The 22861-nt window shown below is 48.5% G+C and overlaps 1 protein-coding gene across 3 annotated transcripts in view; it reads left to right on the top strand.

Annotated features, from left to right (window-relative positions):
• Slit1 (slit guidance ligand 1) overlaps window positions 1-22861 on the top strand; it is a 148133-nt gene that overhangs the window by 13765 nt on the left and 111507 nt on the right. For all 3 annotated transcript variants that reach the window (XM_075974088.1, XM_075974090.1, XM_075974089.1), the window contains exons 2-4: window positions 2937-3008; window positions 4864-4935; window positions 10297-10368. In XM_075974088.1, coding sequence (XP_075830203.1) covers window positions 2937-3008; window positions 4864-4935; window positions 10297-10368 — 216 coding nt within the window. The remainder of the gene's footprint in view (window positions 1-2936; window positions 3009-4863; window positions 4936-10296; window positions 10369-22861) is intronic.

The following is a 22861-nucleotide window of genomic DNA, read 5'->3' as shown; positions in this document are numbered from 1 at the left end:
TATTCACACATCACTAATTTTTAATTAAACATTTTTTTCCATTTAAAAATTTTATTTTATTATTTAAAAAATTTTAAATGAAATCAGTTGGGTACTATGTTGGATTATGAAAATTAAAGTGCAGAAAAGCAAGCTGAAAAGGTACTAAAGTCATCCTATGTCTAACCACTCAGTTATAGCTATTACCATGTGGCTCCAGGCTCAGTGCCCCTGTGCACAGATCTGTGTATGTGTGTGAGTCTGCTGGGAGGACATACATGGCTTTCATGGAACACAGGCTGCCTTGTGACCCGGCACTATGTTCCGTGTGCCATTGTTCTAACGTTTTTGTTCCTATAATCCATCAAAGATGTACCTTTATTTTATTTTTTTAAGATTTATTTATTTATTATGTATACAACATTCCTTCCATGTATGCTTGCATGCCAAAAGAGGACATCAGATATCATTACAGATGGTTGTGAGCCACCATGTGGTTGCTGGGAATTGAACTCAGGACCTCTGGAAGAGCGGTCAGTGCTCTTAACCGCTGAGCCATCTCTCCAGCCCAAAGGTGTACCTTTATAATGAGAAAGACGAATCTACCCAAACGACCTGTGCTATGGCCCAGAGTTTCATCACGCTGGCTCCGAGGAAGGCTGCCACGCTGCAGTCAGTTAGCCGCCATCAGAGCCAGTTAGCAAGGGTTCCTGGAGACGGTTCCAGGGCTTGAGGAATAGCTGTGTTGCAGAAGGCACAGATTGGTGGCCATTCCAGGAAAGAATATTTAGATCAATAAGGTAAAGCCTTGGCATTGACGAGAACCCCTGTCACATGGAGACGATGCTTCTCACAACAGTTAGAATGAGGAAGGGGCTTGGTCTGGGGCACATGTCGATGGTCTGGCAACTTGGAGCATCACTGAAGCCCCCTCTGATCCTACTATAAAAGGGACGGGAACAGAGAGTCCCAGGCACAGAGAGTGATGGGTCAAATGAATTACTGGCTTGTCACCCTTGATTGACAGCCTGTGTCAGAAGATCATGACTAAGGGTTCTGTCATCTCTCAGTTGTTGTCCTTGGGAGACACCCAACACTGGAAAACTGTCCTGCCCTCATCTTTCAGATGGTCATGATGGCAACTCAGGTGAGCACTTAGGTTCTTGGGGTATTGTCTAGACTACAGAGCTTTCAACACAATCCAGGACAAAGTGCCTTGGGCTTGGTTTGAGCTCATGGCCATACCTGGAACTTTTGGTCACTGTTTGGTTAAGTGAGAGCAATTTATAGGTGAACATGAAATGTGTGTGTGTGTGTGTGTGTGATGTGGGAGGTCCTACTGTATATATGTTGCTTTTGTTGGTTAATGAATAAAGCTGCTTTGGCCTATGGCAGGGCAGAATATAGCCAGGCTGGAAGAGATATATATAGAGAGTAGGTGGAGACAAAAAGATGCCTAGTAGCTGCTGAAGGAATCAGATGCCAGAACTTTACCCGGTAAGCCGCAGCCTTGTGGCGATACACAGAATAATAGAAATGGGTTAATTTAAGATATAAGAGGTAGCAAGAAAGATGCCTAATTCGTTGGCCAAACAGTGTTGTAGCTTATGTAGTTTCTGTGTGGTTATTTGGGTCTGGGCAGTTGGGAAATGAACGAGCAGTCTCTATTTGCGTGTGTGTATGTATTGGGTGTGGCATTTAGGTTGTTGAAAAGCATGCAGGTGATGGTGGCGGTGGTGGGGAAGAAGAGTTGGTGTGGCTCCTGCCTCAGGGATGGATTAGATGCTGCAGGGGACAGCTGGGGTCTGAGTGTGTGTTGTGGTGGCTCAGACAGAGCACGAACTTTCTGGTACTGAAGTTTTCAGAGAACTTTCCCTTTGGCATGGCCTGGCTTCCTGAGGCTGAGCAGATGCTTTGGGAAGAGCGGCAGGATGGAGTCTGAGAGCACACTAGGAGGCGGGGTGGAAAGGGGCCATACGGCTTCTGACGTGGGGTTGGTGTCTAGCCTGCCGGTGAGGCTGCAGGTCAGAATTTGTTCTCGTTTCTGTAGGAGGGCCAAGGAAAGGGCGGATGTGACCTTCGAGGGGAAGACAGGGCAGACACCCAGGGTGGTGGGCGAGGAGGAGCCACAGCATTAGTAGGTCTGGCCTCTGGGATAGGATTTCAGGCTCCTTGGCCAGGTCCTCCAGGTTCCTAACTGCCTCAGGAATGGCCTCATGGGCTCCTGTATAAACCCTTCATTGGCTCCTTGCTTTTTCTCTGCTTGTTTTCTCAGGCACTGTGCTTGCTTGGACCCACAGCCCCCAACTCTTTGTCTGTCTCCCACTCCCACTCAAACTCAGACCGACTGACTCAGTGGCTTTTCCTTGAGTTTGCTCCATGCTTCCTCATGACTCAGTGGCTTTTCCTTGAGTTTGCTCCACGCTTCCTCAGGCAGGCCTTTCTTGTCTTGTGGTACTCAGCTCAAGTCTCACTTCCTCAGTGTTCCTGACCTGCCTGACCCTCCCGTGTTTCTCCTGCCAGCATAAGGCACTGCCACCCATGATGATATTGCAGTGTCCCTAAGGGCAGTCATGGTCTTTACCTGTTTATGAGGCTGTCACAATTGGCACCCTTCATTTTATGGGTACGGAGTCTGAGGTTTGGTTAGAATAACCCAGAATGTCCCCCACCCCCCACCAGATTCCTCTGGGACCTATCTCTCCATCTAGGTGAGTCCCCAGAGTAGAGTCACCTTTGTGGGTTTCTGCAACCCCCAGCCGCGTGCCATGTTCATGGTTCCTGCTGCAGGAATGTGAACTGCATAGTGGCTCAGGCTTGATGGGCTTCTTGGCTGGGAGGGTGAGAGTGTGCTGAGGTAACCGGCTTGATCCGAGCCAGATGGAGGGGAGTCTGAGCTGAGCCCTGGGGGCCCAGACCACTCAGTTCACCACTTCCTTTCCCCCTTTCTCTGCCAGGGAGCTCAATGGCAACAACATCACACGGATCCATAAGAATGACTTCGCTGGGCTGAAGCAGCTCCGAGTGCTGTGAGTACGGGTTGCTGTCCCCCTCAGGGTCTGCCTCTCTCCTCACTCCCTGCCTTGGGTCTCTAGACGGAGTTCTGGAGGGGAGGTAGGGAATCACAAGCTAGCCCAGGCCTTCTGTTGTGGAGTCAGGAGCTTCCTGAGTGGGTGAGGGGGTGATGCTGAGCGTCCTGACCCAGAGAGGCTACTGCCTTTCACGTGGCTGAAAAGAATGGCGGAGAACTTGAACAGGACAGTCTTGGCCTTTCTATCTCTGCGACTGAAGGAAGAGCAGGCGGCATGGAAAATCCACAGGTCTCTGCTTAGCTCGGTTTTCTCTAGTGGAGCACCAATGGCTGGAATCTGAACTACAGACAGGCTTTGCTTAGGCTCTGGAGGCTGAGATGCTGGATCAGTCCTGATCTGTCTGCTGGGACGTCACTTGGTCTGGCTCCCCGAGCACACGGAGAGGACTCACTAATCCCTGGGTATCAGGGCTCACCCCGATTACCACATCACCTTCCCAGTGTCCCTAACAGCCCTGCCTCTAAAACATCATACAGGGCTGTAGATTCAGTGTATCGATGGAGGGGTGGAGAGCACAATGCATCAGATGGAAGGGTGGGAAATGCAGCGTAGCCATCATCTCCAGTGATCTCAGAAGGACTCCTCGGTGAGGCCGCAGGCCCTGGCCAAGAGGGTGCTGAGGGGGACAGAAGACAGGCATGACTTCACTCAGCTATCCGAGTGGAGATCCTGGAAGTGGCCAGTACTGCCCGGCTAAGCAGCAGCCCATCCGTAGTGCCTGCCAGGCAGTGCAGAGATGAGAGGTTCGTTTTGGGTCTCCACCCCTCTGTGCTCTGCTGATATTGGGGAGCAGAGGCAGCCTTGGCACACAGGGATCCGACCTCACCCCCTCAGTTAGCTTTGGAGGCCCTGCCCCATCTGGCTGGCAGGAAACTCACCATCACACAAGCAGAACCCCTTAGCTCCCACTCAGGATAGTTAGTACAAGTGTTCAGAACTGCACACTTCACAGTTCTGGGGGCCTTGGGGTGAGTGGGGGGGGCCTTGTGGATGATCCACCTTGAGGTTGGGGGCAGTGAGTTCCTGGAGTCTTTGCTGCTCTAGAACCGACCCACATTGACCAAAACTTTCCTCTTCCCATCCTGGGGAGTCCTCCTCTCTTTCTGGAACCCCTCCCATAGGCCTCCAGCAGAGAGGAAAGTATACATTAAAACCCTGCCTGAAGCATGCAGGAGCATGCAACCCATCTGCTTGGGAGAGGAGAGGGGAGAGAACACAGGAGAAAAAGTACTTCAGCATCTCCAAAATGATCACGCAGCATCCCATGTCTTGGTGAAAAATGCTGCCCACCAGTCAGATGCTCCGAATCAGAGCATACTGGTGGGGAAGTTGCAGAATCCCATGAAGCCAGGTGGTTGCTTGGCCTGGGCACCCGCTCCTTTCGTCAGCAGATGGGCCTAGGCGGACTATGGTGCAGACAGTGGGGGTGTTGTCTGGCAACTAGCATTCTTGCTTATGTGTGTGGGCTCTGCCCAGTTGGGATAGCTTTCCTCCGCCGTGCTGGGTTCATGCTCTGGGCCAAAGCACAGCATGTGCCCCTGAAGCCTAGCACCTTCGTCGAGCATAGCGTGAGCATTGGCACTGTGCCGCTCTGCCAGCCAGAGTTTGCTGTGGGACCTGAGCCGGGGAATGTGTGAAGCTGTAACCACTTCAGTTGGATCTAGGATCTACCTGGGGCCTGGGAAAGGCTCGTGTCCCACTTCTGAGTCTACATTGCTCTAGTAAAGCTTGTTGGAGTTCCTAGGAACCCTTGCTTAGCATCCTATAGCTCTTTTGTCTCTTTGTCTCCCAGGCAGCTGATGGAGAACCAGATTGGAGCTGTGGAGCGCGGAGCTTTTGATGACATGAAGGAGTTGGAGCGACTGTGAGTATAGGATGTAGGCTGGGGAGTGTGCTGGAATTGCTATAGAGGGTGTCAGCAGGCCTGAAGTGTGTGTGGGGGGGTCCCAGTCTCACCCTGTGTCAGCAGGCCTATAGCCTATAGTAAGGACTGAGGTGGGGGTCCCAGCCTCACCCTGCCTGATAGTGCCTTGTGAGATGCTAATAGAGAAAAAAATAGTAACCAGCCCCCATTCCCATCCACGGTGTAGCCCTGCTGTTAATCTCAGAACATGTGATGGCAAAAATTCATCCAACTGGAATTACTTCCGCCCATCTTTCCTGAGGGGTGGCTGCCGTTCATTGATTTTGGATTCATAAAGAATGTCACTGGTGTGCCGAGCAGAAATACCAGGGAAGCCCCCTGTAACTGGAGGTTTCTCTCCCGCCCACCAGTTCCCGAATAACCACTCTGAGGCTTAATTTTAATTACAAACTGTTTGGCCTAGTAGCTCAGGCTTGTTATTAACTAGCTCTTACAACTTAAAATAACCCATTTTTATTATTCTATATTTTACCACGAGGCTTATGGCTTGTTACATCTCACATCTTGCTTCCCTAGTGGCTGCTGGCATCTTCCTGATTCCACCCCCCTTTCCCCTTTATCTTTGCTTGGATTTCCTGCCTGGCTCTATTCTCCTTGGCTATTGGCCAAATCAGCTTCTTTATTAACCAACGTTAATAAGACATATTCACAGCATATACAGAAGGGCATCCCACATCAGTCCCCGAACCTGAGGCATGCTGTCTTAGCTACAGGGCCACAGCACAGCAATGAGGAAGTAGAGACATTCTCAGGGTTTCATGGCTTGCTTCTGAGTGGGGCTTTCAATTTTGAAACCGGGTCTTGTTAAATTTTCTTTATTTTACATTGGTGATAAAGAAAAAGAAAAGAACCTGGTGGGAGATGATGGGAGCAGACACTTCGCCCCTTTATTGTGGTCAACCATTTGGTCCTGCAAAATGGTTTGGATGCAGATGCTGGGTGGGAGAGTCCCAAAGGTCATGTTCTTGGACCAGAAAGTTCATTTTATATTAAGGAACTGACTGGAAAACTGGCTAGAAATTCATAATTCTGGGTATTCTTTGCAAATTACCAAAAATTAAAAAGAGCCATTTGGGTATAGGTAAAATACGTCAAGACTGAAACACCACCAACATCCCTGGGACGTGCTCAGAACGTGAATTAGTCAGAAGGGCAGAAACTGATGTTTGTATAACTAAAATCAGAGGGCGCATGCGTGTGAGAGAGAGACAGAGACAGAGTGTCAGGAGTGTCGCAGAGGAGGGAAACAGTTGAGACCATTAGCTCTTAATAATGCCAAGAGAGGAGGCAATGGGATACTTCTCTTTTGTTCTTTGTGCTTCTTTTCTTTCTCTTTTCCCTTGATTTTCTCACGACGACTTTCTATGGCAATCACAGCTAATTCTGAGTGCCTTCCGCTGCCAGGTGCTAGGTGAAGCCCTTGACCCTGTAGCACGCCATCTAACCCCGAGATAATGCTCCTGCAAGTGGCATTCCACAGATGAGAGACCAAGGTGCCCAGAGGCTAAGCCGCCTGTGCAGAAGAAGGGATTAAAACCAGATTGTTTTGCCTTCAAAGCTTAGACTCTTAATGAGTAAGACCTAATTAATCTCTCCCTTTCATTTTTATGCCAAAGAAAACAAAACATTAAACAAAGAGAAAAGGCATGTTTGCTTCATTGTCTTCTTGCCGCCCAGAAAATCCCCCCTCCAGCTCACCCCCCATCCCCCCCCCCCCGCCTTAAACTGAGCAGTCAGCCATCCAGCGCTAGGCCAGATGTTCACTCTGTGTTTGCTTTCTTTAAAGCCCTTATAGTAAAATACCTGGCTCTAAGAGCCTGGCTTGGCTCTCATCCGTCCCTCTGGTGCTGCCTGGCCTTGGCGGGGACGAGAAGGTGGGAGGGGTCTAGACTTGACAAGGCCTGGCCCTGCTGCTGACACCTGAGGCTTGGCAGAGCCTTCCTCTTGGTCATAACTTGTCACTGCAGACCTTGTCCCTTCTGTCCGTTTCAGCTCTGTTTCTCCGGCTGGGTCATCAGCCACTCCCCAGCGGGCAGCTACTCTGTCCCTAGGGGTGTCAGGTACGCACTGTGCACCCCTTCAGTGAGCAGCCAGTGCAATGGCCATCTGCTCTGATTTGTGGGAGACCATGGGGATTGGTTTGTGAAAGCTGGTGGAAGTGGGGGGCCAAAATAAAAACGCCCAGACTGTGAACATAGCGTTTTCAATTAAAATGGAAATGTGCGTTTATTGGCCCCCTTCCCAGCCTCACCCCCTCCACCCCATCTTGAGAATTTCTCTGTTCCTTTCAGTATGAGACAGTGACTCGGGTACAGTATGGCTTTATTCACCCAAACTACACACCCAAACCGGGTATTATTGTTTTGTTTGGGTTTCTTGAAGGTAGAATGAGTTTTCTTTTCAGCACCTTGGAAGCAATTTGGGTTGAGAATTAATCTTTTTACTGAATCCAACAGTCCTTCAATTGGCAGCTTTTCTTTTTTTTTCTTCTAAGATCTTTCCAAAGCAGCCAATGTAATTTTCATATAGATGACTCTCTTCCCAGTGGCATTTCATTTATTTGTGAATGAATTTGATTGAATCGCATAATCCTACTTCTAAGTACCTGTAGTAGCATAAACAAATTGGAGAGCGGACATAGCTGGTTCTCCCAAGCAGCTGGGGAAAGTGTGTATGGAAGTCGGAGTGTGAGGTCCTGGAAGTCATGAGGCCTGAGTCATGGCCAGAGCTGTCCTGTTGCATAGTGGTCACAGTCATGGAGCATGCCCAGTTGCCTGGGAAGGCAGCTATGGATGGGAGCTGCAAAAAATGTCAGCTTCAGAGGCCTACATCAGCCCAGAGATGCTTGCATGAATCGCTTCCCTCTTGGCTCTCAAGAAGGCAACTCAACAAAGTCAGCACGTATCTGATAAGGACCAAGCCATGTGGCAAGATGGCGGCATTAAACGTTTACTCCTGAGGGTTCTGCAAGGAGGAGGGTATGTCCTTGAGTGAGAGCATTGTTATCACACCTGAGAGGAGAACCCACCTTTCCCTCTGTTTCTGTCCTATGAGGGGAAGGCGAGGAGCATCTGTCTTGGTGTCAGGAGTTCAGAAAGGCTGGCTAAGTGGCGGGGAGCCCTCAGCTACTGTTATCCTTCTGAGGTACCCATGTGCCTCTGACTGTGGTGGCCACTCCTTCAGCATCCTTTGGTTTTCAGTATAAATTAGTCATTGAATTCCCTCCTCTTCCCTCCCCCTTCTGAATGTTCTTAAAGATTGAAGCCAGAAAAATGAGAAAGTCTTGGAGGAAAACAAAACTAACCTAAACCTAGCAATTACCAGGCAGGGTAAATACAGGATTAATTTATTGGACTGGGGCTAAGGGACGGGGAGAGATCCCGTGTCTGCTCTTGTTTTAAGGCTTACACTGGCAGTCCGTTTTCTTCTGAGCCAATGATGTGTTTCCCTCGGAGCCGGCTCTTTAAAGTCAGTTTCTTCCAACCGGTCTCCTAAAGCTGTAAATCTGATGTCTGTCCTGTGCGGGAACATGGTGGTCCCCAGTGTGGTGACAAGGGCTTTTCTCACGTATCAGATGAAAGACGACCTCAGAGGAGGTAACCCTAGATGAGTTCCTGCAGGCTGTGTGGAGCTCAGTCTTCCTGTGAGTCCAGAAGGTTTTTTTGCTGAGCTGGCTCATGGTTAGTGAGAGAATAACGTGGGGACGTCTGTGTAACATGCCGTGCGGACACCTTGCTGGAGATTGTGTTGCAAGAGTCATCTTTTTTTTTTTTAATATTTATACTATCATCTGCTATAGTTTCTCAAAAGTTAGACATCATGCTTTGCTGCATTCTAGACCCTGGTGTTAAGGAATTAGCGGCTTTAGTTTGGAACAGCTACTCCTCAATGGCAGGTCTGGATCCTTATGATGCTCTGTCTTTCCATAAGGCAGATTCCAGACCCAGACTTCTGGCTCCTGCCTGTGTGTATAGCACTGGCCCCAGAACAGCAGTTCTTGGCCTATGGGTCACGACCCCTTTGGGGGTCGAATTACCCTTTCACAGGGGTGACATATCAGACATTCTACTTATCAGATAATTACATTACCATTCATAGCAGTAGCAAAATTGCAGTTAAGAAGTAGCAAGGAAATAATTTTGTGGTTGGGGGTTGCCACAGCGTGAGGAACTGCATTGATGGCTTGCAGCATTAGGAAGGTTGAGAGCTACTACCTATAACATTGAAAACTATGAAAGCACTACCTGGGCATTAAAAATCAAAGCATGGCTGGGCACAGCTCAGTTCTAGAACTTTCCTGGCATTCATGAAGCTTGGGTTTACCCCTCAGCACTGAAATAAAACCTCTGCTGTCTGATAAGGAATAAACTGCCGAGTAAGGGGCACGCCGGTATTTAAATATCTTTTTTTACTATAATTTGAGGTTTTTTTATTTTTATTTTTTAAATATATTTATTTGCTGTTTTGAGACAGGGTCTCTCTGTGTAGCCCTGGCTGGGTTCAAACTCACGGAGCTCCGCCTGCTTCTGCCTCTGAAGTGCTGGGATTAGAGGTGTGTGCCACCATGCCTGGCACCTGAGTTTTTGTTGTTTTTGTTTGCTTTAAGCAAACATTTCTCTCTCTCTGTTTGTCATTCTGTCTGTATCTATCATCTATCTAACTTTCCACCCTTTGTAAAATATGGTCTCAGTTTGTCCCAGGTTGTTTTAGAACTCATTATAGAGCCCTGTCCATTCTCAAACTCATGGAGATCCTCCTGCTTCAGCATCCTAAGTCCTGGGATTAGAGGCATGCACTTCCATGCTCACCGAGAGCATTCATTTTCAATAATAATAATAATAATAATAATAATGTTATTTTCATTAAAAAAAAAGGAACCAGAACAAACAATAAAATAAAAACAAAAGAAAAGCCCCACAGCTAGACAAGCAGACCAGCACTGCCTAGGCAACCACCGACAAAGCACTCAAGCTCTGCGATGTCCTACCTCATTAGGGCCTAGCGCACATTTCATAAGGTCAGGGATACAACTCACCGCTGGGATTATCTGGGGATCAGATCTTGGTGGATTGTGGGGGGGGGGTGATAAATAAAGAAGGAAGGCCACGCTTGCTGTTTAGTTGAAGGCTCATCCCCTCTGGTGCTGTATAGCCAAGTGGCCACTCACAGATAAGCTGTGTCTTACAGAAGTCTTGGGGGCTCTGCTCTGGTCCTAAAGACTTGGAATGCAGGGCTTTCTGGCCTGCGCGGCTATCTCTGAAACACTCACGTGACTCCTGCCTCTCCTGTTACCTTTTCCAGGCGACTGAACCGCAACCAGCTGCACGTGCTGCCTGAACTGCTGTTCCAGAACAATCAAGCTCTATCCCGACTGTGAGTTATGAGTTATGCGCGTGGGTTGCTCCCTACCCTGTGGGGAATGCGGGATGGAAACAGTGGCCTTGACCTTGGGCTAATGTTTCCCGCTGGCAGGAAAGGCTCCAGATCGAAGGCCAGACCTTTCTATGGGAAGTCTGTGTGGGCACTTTTCCAGGCAAGAGTTTGAAAGGATCCTAGTCCAGCTGCATGTGTTCTCTGTAGCTTTGGAGCCTATCCTGGAACGTACTCTGTAGACCAGGTTGGCCTCGAACTCACAGAGATCCCGCCTGCCTCTGCCTCCCGAGTGCTGGGATTAAACCACTGCCCGCTTGCTGTGGACATTCTTTTCTTTTTTTATTAAATATTTATTTATTTATTATGTATACAATATTCTGTCTGTATGCCTGAAGGCCAGAAGAGGGCGCCAGACCTCTTTACAGATGGTTGTGAGCCACCATGTGGTTGCTGGGAATTGAAGAGCAGACAATGCTCTTAACCACTGAGCCATCTCTCCAGCCCCGCTGTGGACATTCTTACGACCTTGTCACTGCCTTGTGTGCCTGTCTTGGGTTGACCCTGTTTCTATTTTCAGCTCTGTATACCTTTAGGCTTATGCGCTCCGTGAGTGTGTTTATTTCCGATGCTGTAAAGCCATAGCTTTGCTGGATGTCAGTGCACTTCTTCCAAGTACAAAGGATACTGCCTGATGGTTGCTCTATTAGTCTCCATGATTTTGAGTTGTTCTACTGTCTATTCTGTTTTGTGGGATCCGGAGTTGGATGGGCCTTTGTGATTTACTAAGGAATCTCCGGCGCAGGCCCCCACCCCACCAGCCTAGCCTCTATGTTTGGCTACCTCTATGACAGGGAGTTCATTATAGGACTACTATCTTGCATATCAGAAAGTTCTTAACCTTGATCCTCCCATTTGCTCTCTAATAACATGTTTTTCTTAATTTTTTTTTATTTCTGCAACTATGTCCTGTTGTTTGTTTTCTAGAGGGTTGCTTTTCAAATTTTAAACTGGAAGATACTTGAATCGTCTTAATGGTGGTTATTAGCAATCTTGATAACACTGGGGTGAGGACCTCCGCATGGGATGGGATGGGAAACAGTACATCAAGGGTCAGATGGTCCGGGGTTTCTCAGTGTGATTTTGCTGGGAGCCAGCCTTTCTTCCTGAACATTGTAAGCTACCAGCTGAGCTGGGGTGGGCACCCAAGCTGGAGGGTGAACTGCCATGAATGTCTGTTGTGTCCGTGATAATGCAGGTTCCCTTGCAAGGAACTCCTGCCCCTGGCACATGCGACCGCAAGGAAAGGCAGTGTCTCCAGCTTTATCCTTGGAGTCGATGCGATGCCCCTTTGACTCCTGGGCCAGCAGTATTCATGTTTTGTATTTCAATAGGAATTTTGGAGCAAAGGTCTTCCACACTTTGACAAATATTAAGTAACCAGACTTCATAACCAAACTGGCATATGGAAATCCACTCAAGGAGTGAGAAGCCGAAGAAGAGGACACCTGCCCTTGGCACTGCCCTGAACTGGCAGCCAGGAGAAGCAGAGGCCTCAAGGTCCTGTGTGTGGGGTAGGGCGATTTCAAGCTTTAAAGCCAGGACATCTGAATGCTTCTTGCTTTCCAGGCACTGGCTCCCTCGTACTTGAAAGGAAGACATGTTTTATGTAGGTCCATAGCTGGCCCGGGTGGAGGAGACTTTTCTCCATCTCCTACCTTTGCTCTTCCTCTGTTTTGGTTTTATATTGGAGATGGAACCCTGGGTTCCATCTAGAGTGTGCTGAGGACACGGTCTACCACGAAGCTATACCTCGGCTTCTCCGTATTTCTGAATCTCCTTTGTAAGCAAGGCAGACAAGCCAGTAGGACTCAGCAGAGAATGCCTATGTAGCTCGTTCCACCGACATCAGCCAATGACTTGAAATCATGACAAGGCCTATGCATCCTGTGTCCCTCCAGCGTGGGTCATCTTGACAAAGGCACCTTCTGTAGGAGGCTGCTGAGCAAAGCTTTGTGGACTGAGTCTTTGCGCTTGGTGTCTGGGCTCACCCAGCCACTGTGAGCCACTGTGGGACAGATAAGGAGGGTTGAAAGGTTTAGTTGCTGCTACTCTTTGCTTCATCCCCATTTTGTTCTGCTGACTTGAATATCTGACTTCCAAAACCTCCCTGCTGAGTTCTCCAGTTGTTCTGGCCAGAGAGCTCTCAGGCATGCTACCCTCAGGACTGGCCGGGTGAAGGTGTTTTGGGTATAGTAAGTCATGACCACTACATTCCTAGGCTTCCCCAGGATAGGGACTAAGGTACAGCTGTCCCTCACAGCAACTGAGATGTGAGGATGTTTATAGTTCCTTCTGGACATCCACCTTGTTGTCTTGCTGCTCCCTGTGCCACCATCCTGGGCTCCTTGGCAACAAAGGTATCACAGCATCAACCATTGCATTGGCCACAGTGTTGGCTCTCCTCCTACTTCTCGTAACTACATTGATCTGATCTCCGTAGGGTCTTGAGTCCTAACTCTAGAGTCTTGGAACTAGAAATCTGATGAGCCCATTTTAGGCCATGTGGTGGCTGGGGCTCATGGGATCAGTTGGAGCGGCGGTAACGCTGGAGCTGCCTCCTTGGCCACAGGACCGCGGCATTCCTTAAGAAGGCGTGCCCAGACCAGAGCCTTGTTTCTGGTCCCTCCGCCGACTTTCCCTTTGCTTTGGAGGGATCTGTTACTAAGCCCTTCCATCTGGAGAAAATGAAAGACTTTCTTGTGGATGGTTTGCTGAGCGGCGTGAAGGTGGTTTCCAGAGACCGCATGTGCTGGGGAAGGTGTGGCCCGGGTGGCAGGTGGCACAGGCCATGTTCCAGTCGATCTTGTCCGCAGCTTCCAGAAGTTAAATCTGTCCTGTTTGTTCTATACTGGCAGTTCCGTTCCTTCCAAATGCACGATGCATGTCCCAAAGAGGGGCTTTGTCTTGGATCACAGAGCAGTTAGTTGGACGTAAGGCTGGAATTAGGCACTGGGACTCTGGGGGGTCCATTAATGAGCCCCTAAATGGGTTTAAACCAGGACTTGAAATCTCACTATTGGGGCTCTTCCCCAGGGAGATAAAATCCCAACATAAGTATGCACACTGCAGTGATATTTAAAATATTGAAGAGAACATGGAAATAACCTTAATGTCTCACAGCAGGGAAGTGGTTAGGCAAATTCTAGCTTATCTGCTTGATGGAATACTTAAGCAGTCATCAGAAATGGCCTTCATGGGAGATGTCAAATAATGCAGATGTTTGTGATATCAAAAGCCAGAGTTGTATTGATCCCTGAATTACTCTAAATAATGCATGGAAAAATGACTGCAGAATTCTAGCAGGGATTGACTGCGGGTAATTTTTTCTTTTGTGTTTCCCTGATGTTCCTTAAGAAGGACGCATTGTGTTTCTGGTAGGAAACCTGCCAGTTTTGAAAGGTAATGGAAAGCCCCCACGTCTGCGTTCAGACTAATGCTGGTGGCTGGGGAGGCAGCACAGCGGTAGAATGCTTGCCCGGCACACGAGAAGGCCCTAGGTTCCAGGCCCAGTGCCATAAATCCCCACACAAACAACTAGTGTCAGAGACACGGTGTGGCTTTCTTTGGCCCCGTAGAGCCAGATGCTCTTTTGTGGGACCAAACTAATGTCTGCCCCTGAGGGCTGCTGTAAGTTAAAGAGAGAGGAAAAGCTTTGTGCCTTGGCACCAGCCCTGTGGCGTGGGGCAGGTGTCGGGAAGCATGGGGCATCCGTGCTGGGATTGCTCCGGAGGGGAAAACCTGCCTCCTGCCTCCCAGCCTCAGAGTGACTGACCCCACACAAGCATTGCCTGTGGCAGTACTGGCTTCCTCTTCTCTGTGGAGACTCAGCCTGGTGTAGCCTTCTCAGCCTTAGCTCAGAACCATATCTTTGCCATGCGGGAACCTGTCCTCAGCTTTTGTTTCACTAAGTTAAAATATTTTTTTAAAAATAGGTTCCTCTGCAGAATTACCCAGAAAGTCTGTGGAGGGAGGCTGGTCTGCTGGCCAGCGGAAGGGCTGGAGTTTGGCTTGGAGTTTGACAGTCCTCTTGGTCACATTCTTGAGCAGTGGAGGGGACGCCAGCGGAGGACAGTAGGCGATACTGCTCACTCTTAGAGCCCTCAAATTATAGGTAAAGCCTTTGTTCTCCAGCTGAGGGGCCCGGACTTCTTACTGGGTGCTCTTCTCTTCATTTTGCTATTTTTCGTTGTATGTACTTGTGTATGTGTGTGTGTGCATATGAATGTGTGCTCATGTGTTGGGGTGCACATTTTGTGTGGGTACATGTGCACACGTATGTACATGGGTGGGGGGCCCAGAAGTCAATACTGAGCATCTCCTTCAATAGTTTTTTATTTTTGTATTGAGACGGGGTCCCTTGCTGTACCCGGAGCTCATCAGCTGGCTCTGGTCAGTCTAGCTAGCCAGCTTGCTCTAGAGATTTCCCGTTTCTGCCTCCCAAGGGTTCATAGGTAGGCACTACACATGCCCAGTATTTAAACAGGTGCTGAAGATCTGCACTGCGGTCCTCACGGTCGGATGGTAAGTCCTCTACTTGTTGAGCCACCCCCACCGCTCCCTAGATTCCCCTGTAGAAAAAGCCCTCACCTTGGCATGTGACTTAGGCTTTGCAGAAGTGAACCTGCAGCCTTTCAGCCTCTCCATCTCCTGGGGTGGGGGGAAGACAAGAAAGGTTCCAGGAACCCTGGCCACAGTAGCAACGATCAAAGAGAGTGAATGGACGGTTGCTCAATGCTGGGTTATGCTAGCGTAGTTTAGCTGCATGATCTGATTTCAGTAGTGGAATGTTCGTGTGAGGTCAGCAAGCTCCCCTTTTATAGATGAAAGGATGCAAGGTCAGAGGGTTTGTGACATGTTCCAGGGCTGAACCTGCTCTGTCTGTAGCTAAAGCTCATCTTATCACATCTGTCCATTAGCGCCCGCCATTTATCTGTACCACCTACATGTACCCGCCTAGATGCCCTCTGTCCCCCAGATCCTCACTATCTTTGACTCCACCTCTTTCTCCATATGCTCTCACCCACTCATTCATCCTGAAGTTCTTTGTGAGCCTCCTGCAGGCCTGCAGGGTCGGTCAAACTTGAGTAGATAGCCCTGTGGCTCCAACTTGCGTATCTACCTGTCCAGGTGGTGACAGTTCACCATACATGTCTCTGAGAGCTACCTGGCTCTCAGACTTCTGCAGGTAGGAGTGGAGGGCAGGCACCAGCTGTTGCATCCAAGTCTCCTGTGGGGACAATTGCACTCTGGTGGCAGCTTACATGGGTTTAGGACCAACTTTTCACTTGCCGCTCAATCCTCAGAGGATATAGAAATGTCGTTTTTTCTGAGCTTTCCACAGGTTTGTTACTAGAGGGACATGTTCGAGTTCCGATTACGAATCCAGAGTGGCCAATCCCAGGCTTCACTTGGCAAGGTGGGGCCAAGTGCTTGTGTGCTCGCCTGTCCTAGCCTCTGTCCCCCGAGGTCTGAGAGACAAGATGTTCCTCTCTGGCTGGCTGCGTCCTTAACTCATGCACAAATTGCTTTGGACACTCAGGTCTTCTGGGCTTTCATTCAGCCTTGAAGTCCATATGCATCCGGACCAGACTGACTTCTTGGTCTCTGTAGGTTTCGGTAGGCTTGGGAGGGGGCAGGCAGTTATTGAGGCAGCCCAGGGCATCTACTTCCCATGTGTGTATATATCCCTGTCATAAGGACCACGATAACTCATTAACAAGGCTCTGGTGGTAGGAGCCAGGCTGTGAGCCTGCGCAGCCCTGTGGAAGAATGCCTGACCCTCGTGACCCCATTTCAAGCTGGGTTTAATTAAACTGTCAGCACTGGTCAGAAGAACAAAGCATCCCTTCCCGCCAGGGCCCAGCCCCCATCAGAGGCAGGAGGCTACGCCACTGAAACGAATAGCTGTACAGAATGGATCTGTCTCGCCTCTGAGGGAAATTACCCGAAGCAGAAGGTGACCTCGCTATTGCCACACGTCCAGGCCAGGAGGCAGAACTGCTGAGCTTGGCCAGCTTCTGGAAAGATGCGGAGGGCTGTGTGGGAAGCAGGATTCCCAGGTGGCACCCAGCTCCGACGGAGCCTCCCCTCCTGTCTGTACTGCCCACAAGGGTCCTTGCTCGTCGTAGCATCCCTCAGAAATTTCTAGAGTTTGTCCAGAGAGAAGAAGCCTGTGAGGGGCTCAGGGTGTTAATGATAGCAGAGGCCTTGCTTAGATGCTTAGAGGAAAAGCTGGTCCAAGCAGGGTCATCTCTAGAGGACGTTTCTGCTTCTAGCACATTCTCACGTGTCATGAAGCTCTGGGGAGTGCCAGAGAGATAGCTCAGCAGGCCCAAGCGCTTGTCTGTACACACTGGACAATGAACCCGACCTGCAACCCAGGGCAGGAGAGAACTGACTCCTCCGGCCTCCGCACACACGTCATGAGCATGTGCTCATCCACCCCCCACACAGGCACAATGATGAAACAGAATTAAAACACTAAACTAAAACGGCTGCTCCAAGCCAGGAGTAGTGGTGCATGCCTTTAGTCCCCATACTCAGGAGGCAGGTGGATCTCTGTGAGTTCAAGGCCAGCCTGGTCTATAGAGCAAGTCCCAGGAAAGTCAGAGCTACATTGTAAGATCCTGTCTCTAACAACAAAGAAATAAAAAACCAAAAAACCCACCACCAACAAATAACCTAAACCAACTCCAGGGAGATATGGGTGGTCCCATCTCCCTAACTTGTTTGTCTGTTTGCAGATTTATTTTTTCTGGGGAGTCCCCTTTAATACCTTCTGGGCTTAGTGTTAAGTGACTGACCCAGGTCTCAAACAAGAAGCATGAGAATCTAGGTTTGAACACCTGACTCCCAATCCATGCACTTTACTGCTCAACTAGAGTGAGGTGTGTGTGTGTGTGTAAAAATGTAGGCTTTCAGAATCATCGCAGGTCCTGAGATTGCTAATTAGGGGTCCTTCTGCCCTAACCAACTCTACCTAGATACAATCTCACCAAACCTCTGTCGCTCCATCTCCCTGACTGGACCTCTGTTCTGCTTCCTGTTTTTAAGGCTTTGTCTGTCCTATGTCACTTAAATGGACACAGCAGTATTTGCATCTGAATGGCTCATTTCCCTTAGCACAGATTCTTTCTGCGGTCTCTTCGTATTGCTCTTTTTACCGACTAGGTAATATGCCACTGCTTAGATATCCGACCTTCTCTGTATCTGTCCAGCTGCAGATGGTCCTGGGTCACATTGCCGATCTGTGGTCTGTCAGCCATTGCTAGAACCTCAGTTAGAGCCCCCATAGCGTTCTTCATAATCCTGGGCCCTCCTTTCCTCGCCCGTTGAGCAGAATCTCACACAGAATTTGCCTAGCTTTCTCTGACACAAGTGGGTTCATCAGGCTGACTAGCCTCTCACCATGTTCCTGCTGGTCGACTATTGGGAGTCTGTGGGAGGAGAGGATCGGCTTTCCTGCCCTTCCTCACTGATCCGGGATGCGCACTGTGAGTCTGGATCGGGCCCTGGCTCCTATTTAGTGGGCTTGGTTTCACTTGGTTCCACTTGGGTTCAGCCTTGGCCTGTGTCCCACGGACACGGTGCTGGTTGTTCAGGCTAAGACCATCTATTTGTGGGACATTAAGCGCTAAGAGGTGTGTTGAAAGAGTTGTCTGGGCACCCTACGATGAGGGCAGTCATAGACACAGACAAGACCCCTTGCTTCCAGGAGCTGGGAAGTAGATCTGGAAGTGCCTGAGGAGTGGCTGAGGAAGGCTAGCCTTGTAGCTGGAGCAGGTGGGCAGGGGTTCCGATGAAGATGGGTTTGGGAGCCATAGTGAGCCCTGTCTCTGTGTGTGTGTGTATGAGAAAAAGAGAGAAAGAAAGACAGAGAGAGAGAGAGAGAGAGAGAGAGAGAGAGAGAGAGAGAGAGAGAGAGAGAGGCTGTCTGTGACAGAGTTAGGCTTTGTAGCCTGAACCACGCTGACTCCAATTTTGATGGTGACAGCCTGGAACCTGGTATCTCCATCAGTCCTTCCTTTAACGAAACACTGTAGCTTGGGTGATTCTATTTCCTGCTTGGGCTTCCTGGGACACATCAAGGCATCCCAAGGGTCTCAAAGCACAGATGGTGGGATTCCTAGGACACTCTGAGCCTGTGCTGCAATTCATTGTGCTGCTGCAGTGCTGCCTTTGGCTTGCTGGGTCTTGCAGCGTGGGCAGCCTCTGTAGTCTGTGAGTAAGAAGCCCTGCCTGGCAGCTGATTAATATGGGAATATACATTATTGATGCAGCTATTTTAACAGTCCATTTTTTTAAACTGTTGGGTTTGGGTGTGGGGTGAGGAAAGTTAAAAAAAATAGATACCTTTCCGGCCAGGAACCGACATTTGTTGTGTTGGTTGTTCCTGCCCCAACCCTTGTATCCAATGTCCTGGGTCGTGGTGCCCCCCCCCGCCGGATGCCCATCCACCTCAAGCCTGTGGGGCTCCATCCTCAGCATTATTGAGGACTGCAGAGCCCAGTCATTGTCCCAGGGAGCTCAGAGCGTCCTCGTTTTTACACGTGGACTTGGAGGTAATTAAGACCAGTGCAGTCACTCTCTCAAGTCTCTGCCAAGGTTCTGGTTCGTTTCCATCATCTTTGCAAGACCATGACGGACTGGGATAGCTGGTGCCAGCCCTCATGTAGACCCAGCGCACAAGAGTGGGCTTCGCTGCTCTGATTGGGTGTAGCGCCAGGGCTTGCTGAAAGACATTGCTAGGCTAGAGCCACCTGAGCCTGTGAGGGTACAGCAACCCGCAGAGATGGCACAGCAACAGAACTCTCGGACTTTGATATGAGCTGTGAGTGTCCTTTATTAAAAACATATATCGATATGTGTGTGGCGAGATGCGTGTTTGTGCGCATGTGTGTGCGCGTGTGTGCGTGTGCATGCGTGTGCGTGTGTGACGTGGGTGCCCATGCTGCAGTGTGCATGTGGTGTTCAGGGACACCTAAGGAATCAGTTTTCTCCTTCTGAATGATTTGGGAATTAAACTTAGGTTCTGAGATTTACGCAGGGCAGCTAGTGCTTTTACCGCTTTTACCATGCAGCGTCTCGCTCACCCTAGGTTTTCCTTTTGAAACAGAGTCACGCTGAGTAGCTGAGGCTAGCCTCAGACTCTTGATCCTTCTGAGCTGGCTTTTCTGGGATTGTAGGTGGGTGACGCTATGTCTAGAGTTTTTCCTTCACATTCTAATGAGACAATTTGTAACTTGTTAGTATTCATGGCTCTTCTGAACTGATGATGGCCGTGAGCCAATTTTCCCATGATGCCTTGTCACAGTTTAATGGACCAGGAGCCATGGTTTTCTTCAAGGACGTCAACTCAGTGTGTTTCCCTTCCCTGGTTAAGATCTGCCTGTGCTTTTAAAATGTTTTTATTAGCATACATCAATTATACATAATGATGGGTTTCATTCTGACATTTCATACATATACATAATGTACTTTGGTCATCTTCACCCCTCATTACCATTATCCTCTTTGCCCACTCCTACACCTGCTGGTCCCGTACTCTGCTCAGCCAGGCCCCTCTTCTCTTTCTATGTTTTCATAAAAATATGTTCTTGAATTCAGTTTTCAAATATTTGAATGCAGATTTCCACATCTATGTTCGTTAGATTGAGGACTGTATTGTTATTTTATTTTTGTTATGTCTATCTAGTTTATCAAGGTAATAGCCAGCCTCGTAAACTGAGTTTGGAAGCGTTTCTGCTGTGTCTAGTTTATGGAATAATTGGAAAAGGATTGGTGCTAGTTTTTATTTTTTTAATTTTAAGGCTTGATAAAATTCTGCATGAAGCTTTCTGTGCCTAAATTTAAGTTTTTTAAATTTTATTTTGCTTACAAAATTGTGCTGTGTGTGATGTGTGTGTTCATACTTGTGAGTGCAGGTATGCACACACAAATAATAAAAATGTTTTTATTAGTCTGTGTGGAGGTGAGGTGACAACTGAGGGCCTCAGTCCTTGCCTTCCACCTTGTTTGAGGATTCCGGCATCTGTGAGGCTTCATTTCCCATCACCCTGGAGGGACCCTGGGGTTGCAGGCATGAGCTACTGTGGCCTTTGCCTGTATTCTGGGGTCTGAACTCGGGGCTCATGCTTGGGGAACAGTGATTTATTTACTGAACCATCTCCTCAGCCCCATGGACTTTTTCAGCTGGGAGATTTTTTAATTACGGTTTCAGTTTCAGCATCGTTGTCTGTTATGGATTTGTTTCGATTTTTAAAACCCTCATCTTGGTTTGACTTCTATAGACTGGGAAAGTCTCCTTTTGTATTTTCCAAGTTACTGGGATATAATCTTAAGGGATGCCCTTATGATTTTCTGAATTGTTTTGGTATCTGTTGTAATATCTCTATATTTGTCTCTAATTTTATTCATGTTGGTGTTTATTTTCTCTCTTTTGGTCAATTTACCTAGCTTGATTCTTTGTATTATTATTATTTTTTGTTTTGTTTCAACAATTTCTGTTCTGATTTTAGTTATTTATGTCTGATGTTGCTGCCTTTAGCTTGTTCTTATTTTTCCAAAGCCATAAGGTCATTATTAAGTTGTTTTCAATTTTTCTGACTTAATACATTTAAAAAGTTTATTTTTGTTTTGTGTGTGCTTACATGCATGTGTATGTGTGTGTATGTTAGTGCATGAATGCCATTGCATGTGTGTGGAGGTCAAAGGACCAACTTTGGGCAGTTGTTTCAGGCAGCAAGCACCTTTGCCCACTGAATTATCTTTCTGACTCCAATCTTTTAATGTCGGCCTCAAAGGGCCGCTTTCACTGTATCCTATAGGTTTTGTTATGTTGAGTCTTTATTTTCTTTTATTTCTGGAATCTCTTCATTCAGTGGTGTGTTGTTTGATCCCCATGAGTGTGTGGGTCTTTTTTTTTTCTAGTTTCACTTGCTGTAGATTTCGTGGTCAGTGGAATGCAAGACATGACTTCAACTCTCCTGTGTTTTTGAGACTTGTTTTGTACCCCAATGCATGATTTATTTTAGAGAAAGCTCCTGGCTGCCGAGAAGAATGTGTATTCTGCAGTGTTGGGCTGGGATGCTCTGTGGATGTCTGTTAAGTCCATTTGACCTAGGGTGTGATTAGTGCACTGTTTCTGTTTTTGCTGCTGCTGTTGTTGAGGTATCTTGTCTGTTATGTTAGTGAGCGTGAGTGTTGAAGTCTCCCATAATGATCACATTAGGGCTGATCTGTGGCTTTCATCTTGTAGTGTTTGTTTTATGAAATAGGGTTCCCCTGTGTTTGGTGCCTCTGTTTGGAACTGTAATGTCCTCTTGATGGATCATTCCCTTCATCAGCATGAAATGACTTCCTTTATCTCTCCCAAGTCCTTCCTTGAAGTCTGTTTTGTCAGACATTAAAGGAACTGATGCAAACACACCCAGAGGACGGTGTCAGGCACCTGGATCTGGGTTCTGTTGTGAGCGTTTGTGTTCTTTCTGCAGGAGGGTGGCAAACACCGGGAGCCATCTGGAAAACATTTTATGTGGGGTATAGTCACAGGCCTAGGGCTGTTTGGTGTGATGAAAAGAAAATACAGATGAACCTGTGAGCGATTTTTCAAAGCCAAATGAAGAGTTGTTTCCAGGATGAGGGAGCCGATTTGTTCCGGAAGCTGAGCACAGTGGGCAGGGGGTTTGGGGAAGCGGTTTGTGTTCTGTTCCTAAAGCCTGAGGGCCCTGGCTGATGTGAGGTGTTGAGCTGTCCCCGTCCCTGGAGGAAATCAAGCAGCAGCTTTGTCCCGTTTTTGCCAGGACGTGTGCAGAAGAGCTGGCCCCGGGTATGATAGCTGTGGGGTGTTCATGGTCACAGTCGTTTAGCAAGGGGAGCATCTGAGAGCAGAGTGTGGCTTCTCTCTGATCATGCTGTGAAACTGGCAGGTGTTTGGAGCATGAAATTCCCCTGACCCAAGCCTCCGAGTTAGAAGCCACCCTCCAACAAAGTGGCTCTGGCAAACTGTTGAACCAAGTATTTGCCAGGCCCTAAATTGTGTCTCATGTTTGAGAGTCAAATTTGACACAACAAAATCAACAAATCAATTTGGGAATAACCTCGGACAGAAGGTGTGGCTTTGCCACAGTGCTCCTCAAGGGGTGTGTCTGGCCCAGATGTGCTGGCTGAAGGCTCGGTTGCCTGGTCCCTCCCACTTGTCCCCCTACCCGTTGACTCATTCCCTTTTGAAGTTGATGCCCTTGTTTTAGGAGCCTGGTTTCTGCACCCCAGGTTCTTCCAACAAAGGCGCTTCTGTGGGCAGACCTCAGTGGCCAAGCAGGAAAGGGTTAGGAAAGAAAGCTATTGAGAGAATACCAATAAGGAAGGAAGTGTGTTCCTGCTGAACCAGGGGCTCCAGGCAAATCTGGGTCCCACTTGTGCCGTCCAAACAGAG

This window comes from Microtus pennsylvanicus, chromosome 5, assembly GCF_037038515.1.
Source record: "Microtus pennsylvanicus isolate mMicPen1 chromosome 5, mMicPen1.hap1, whole genome shotgun sequence".
NCBI classification, from domain to species: Eukaryota; Metazoa; Chordata; class Mammalia; order Rodentia; family Cricetidae; genus Microtus; species Microtus pennsylvanicus.
Note: the sequence above shows the minus strand (reverse complement) of the source record. Positions and strands in the feature narration are given on the sequence as shown.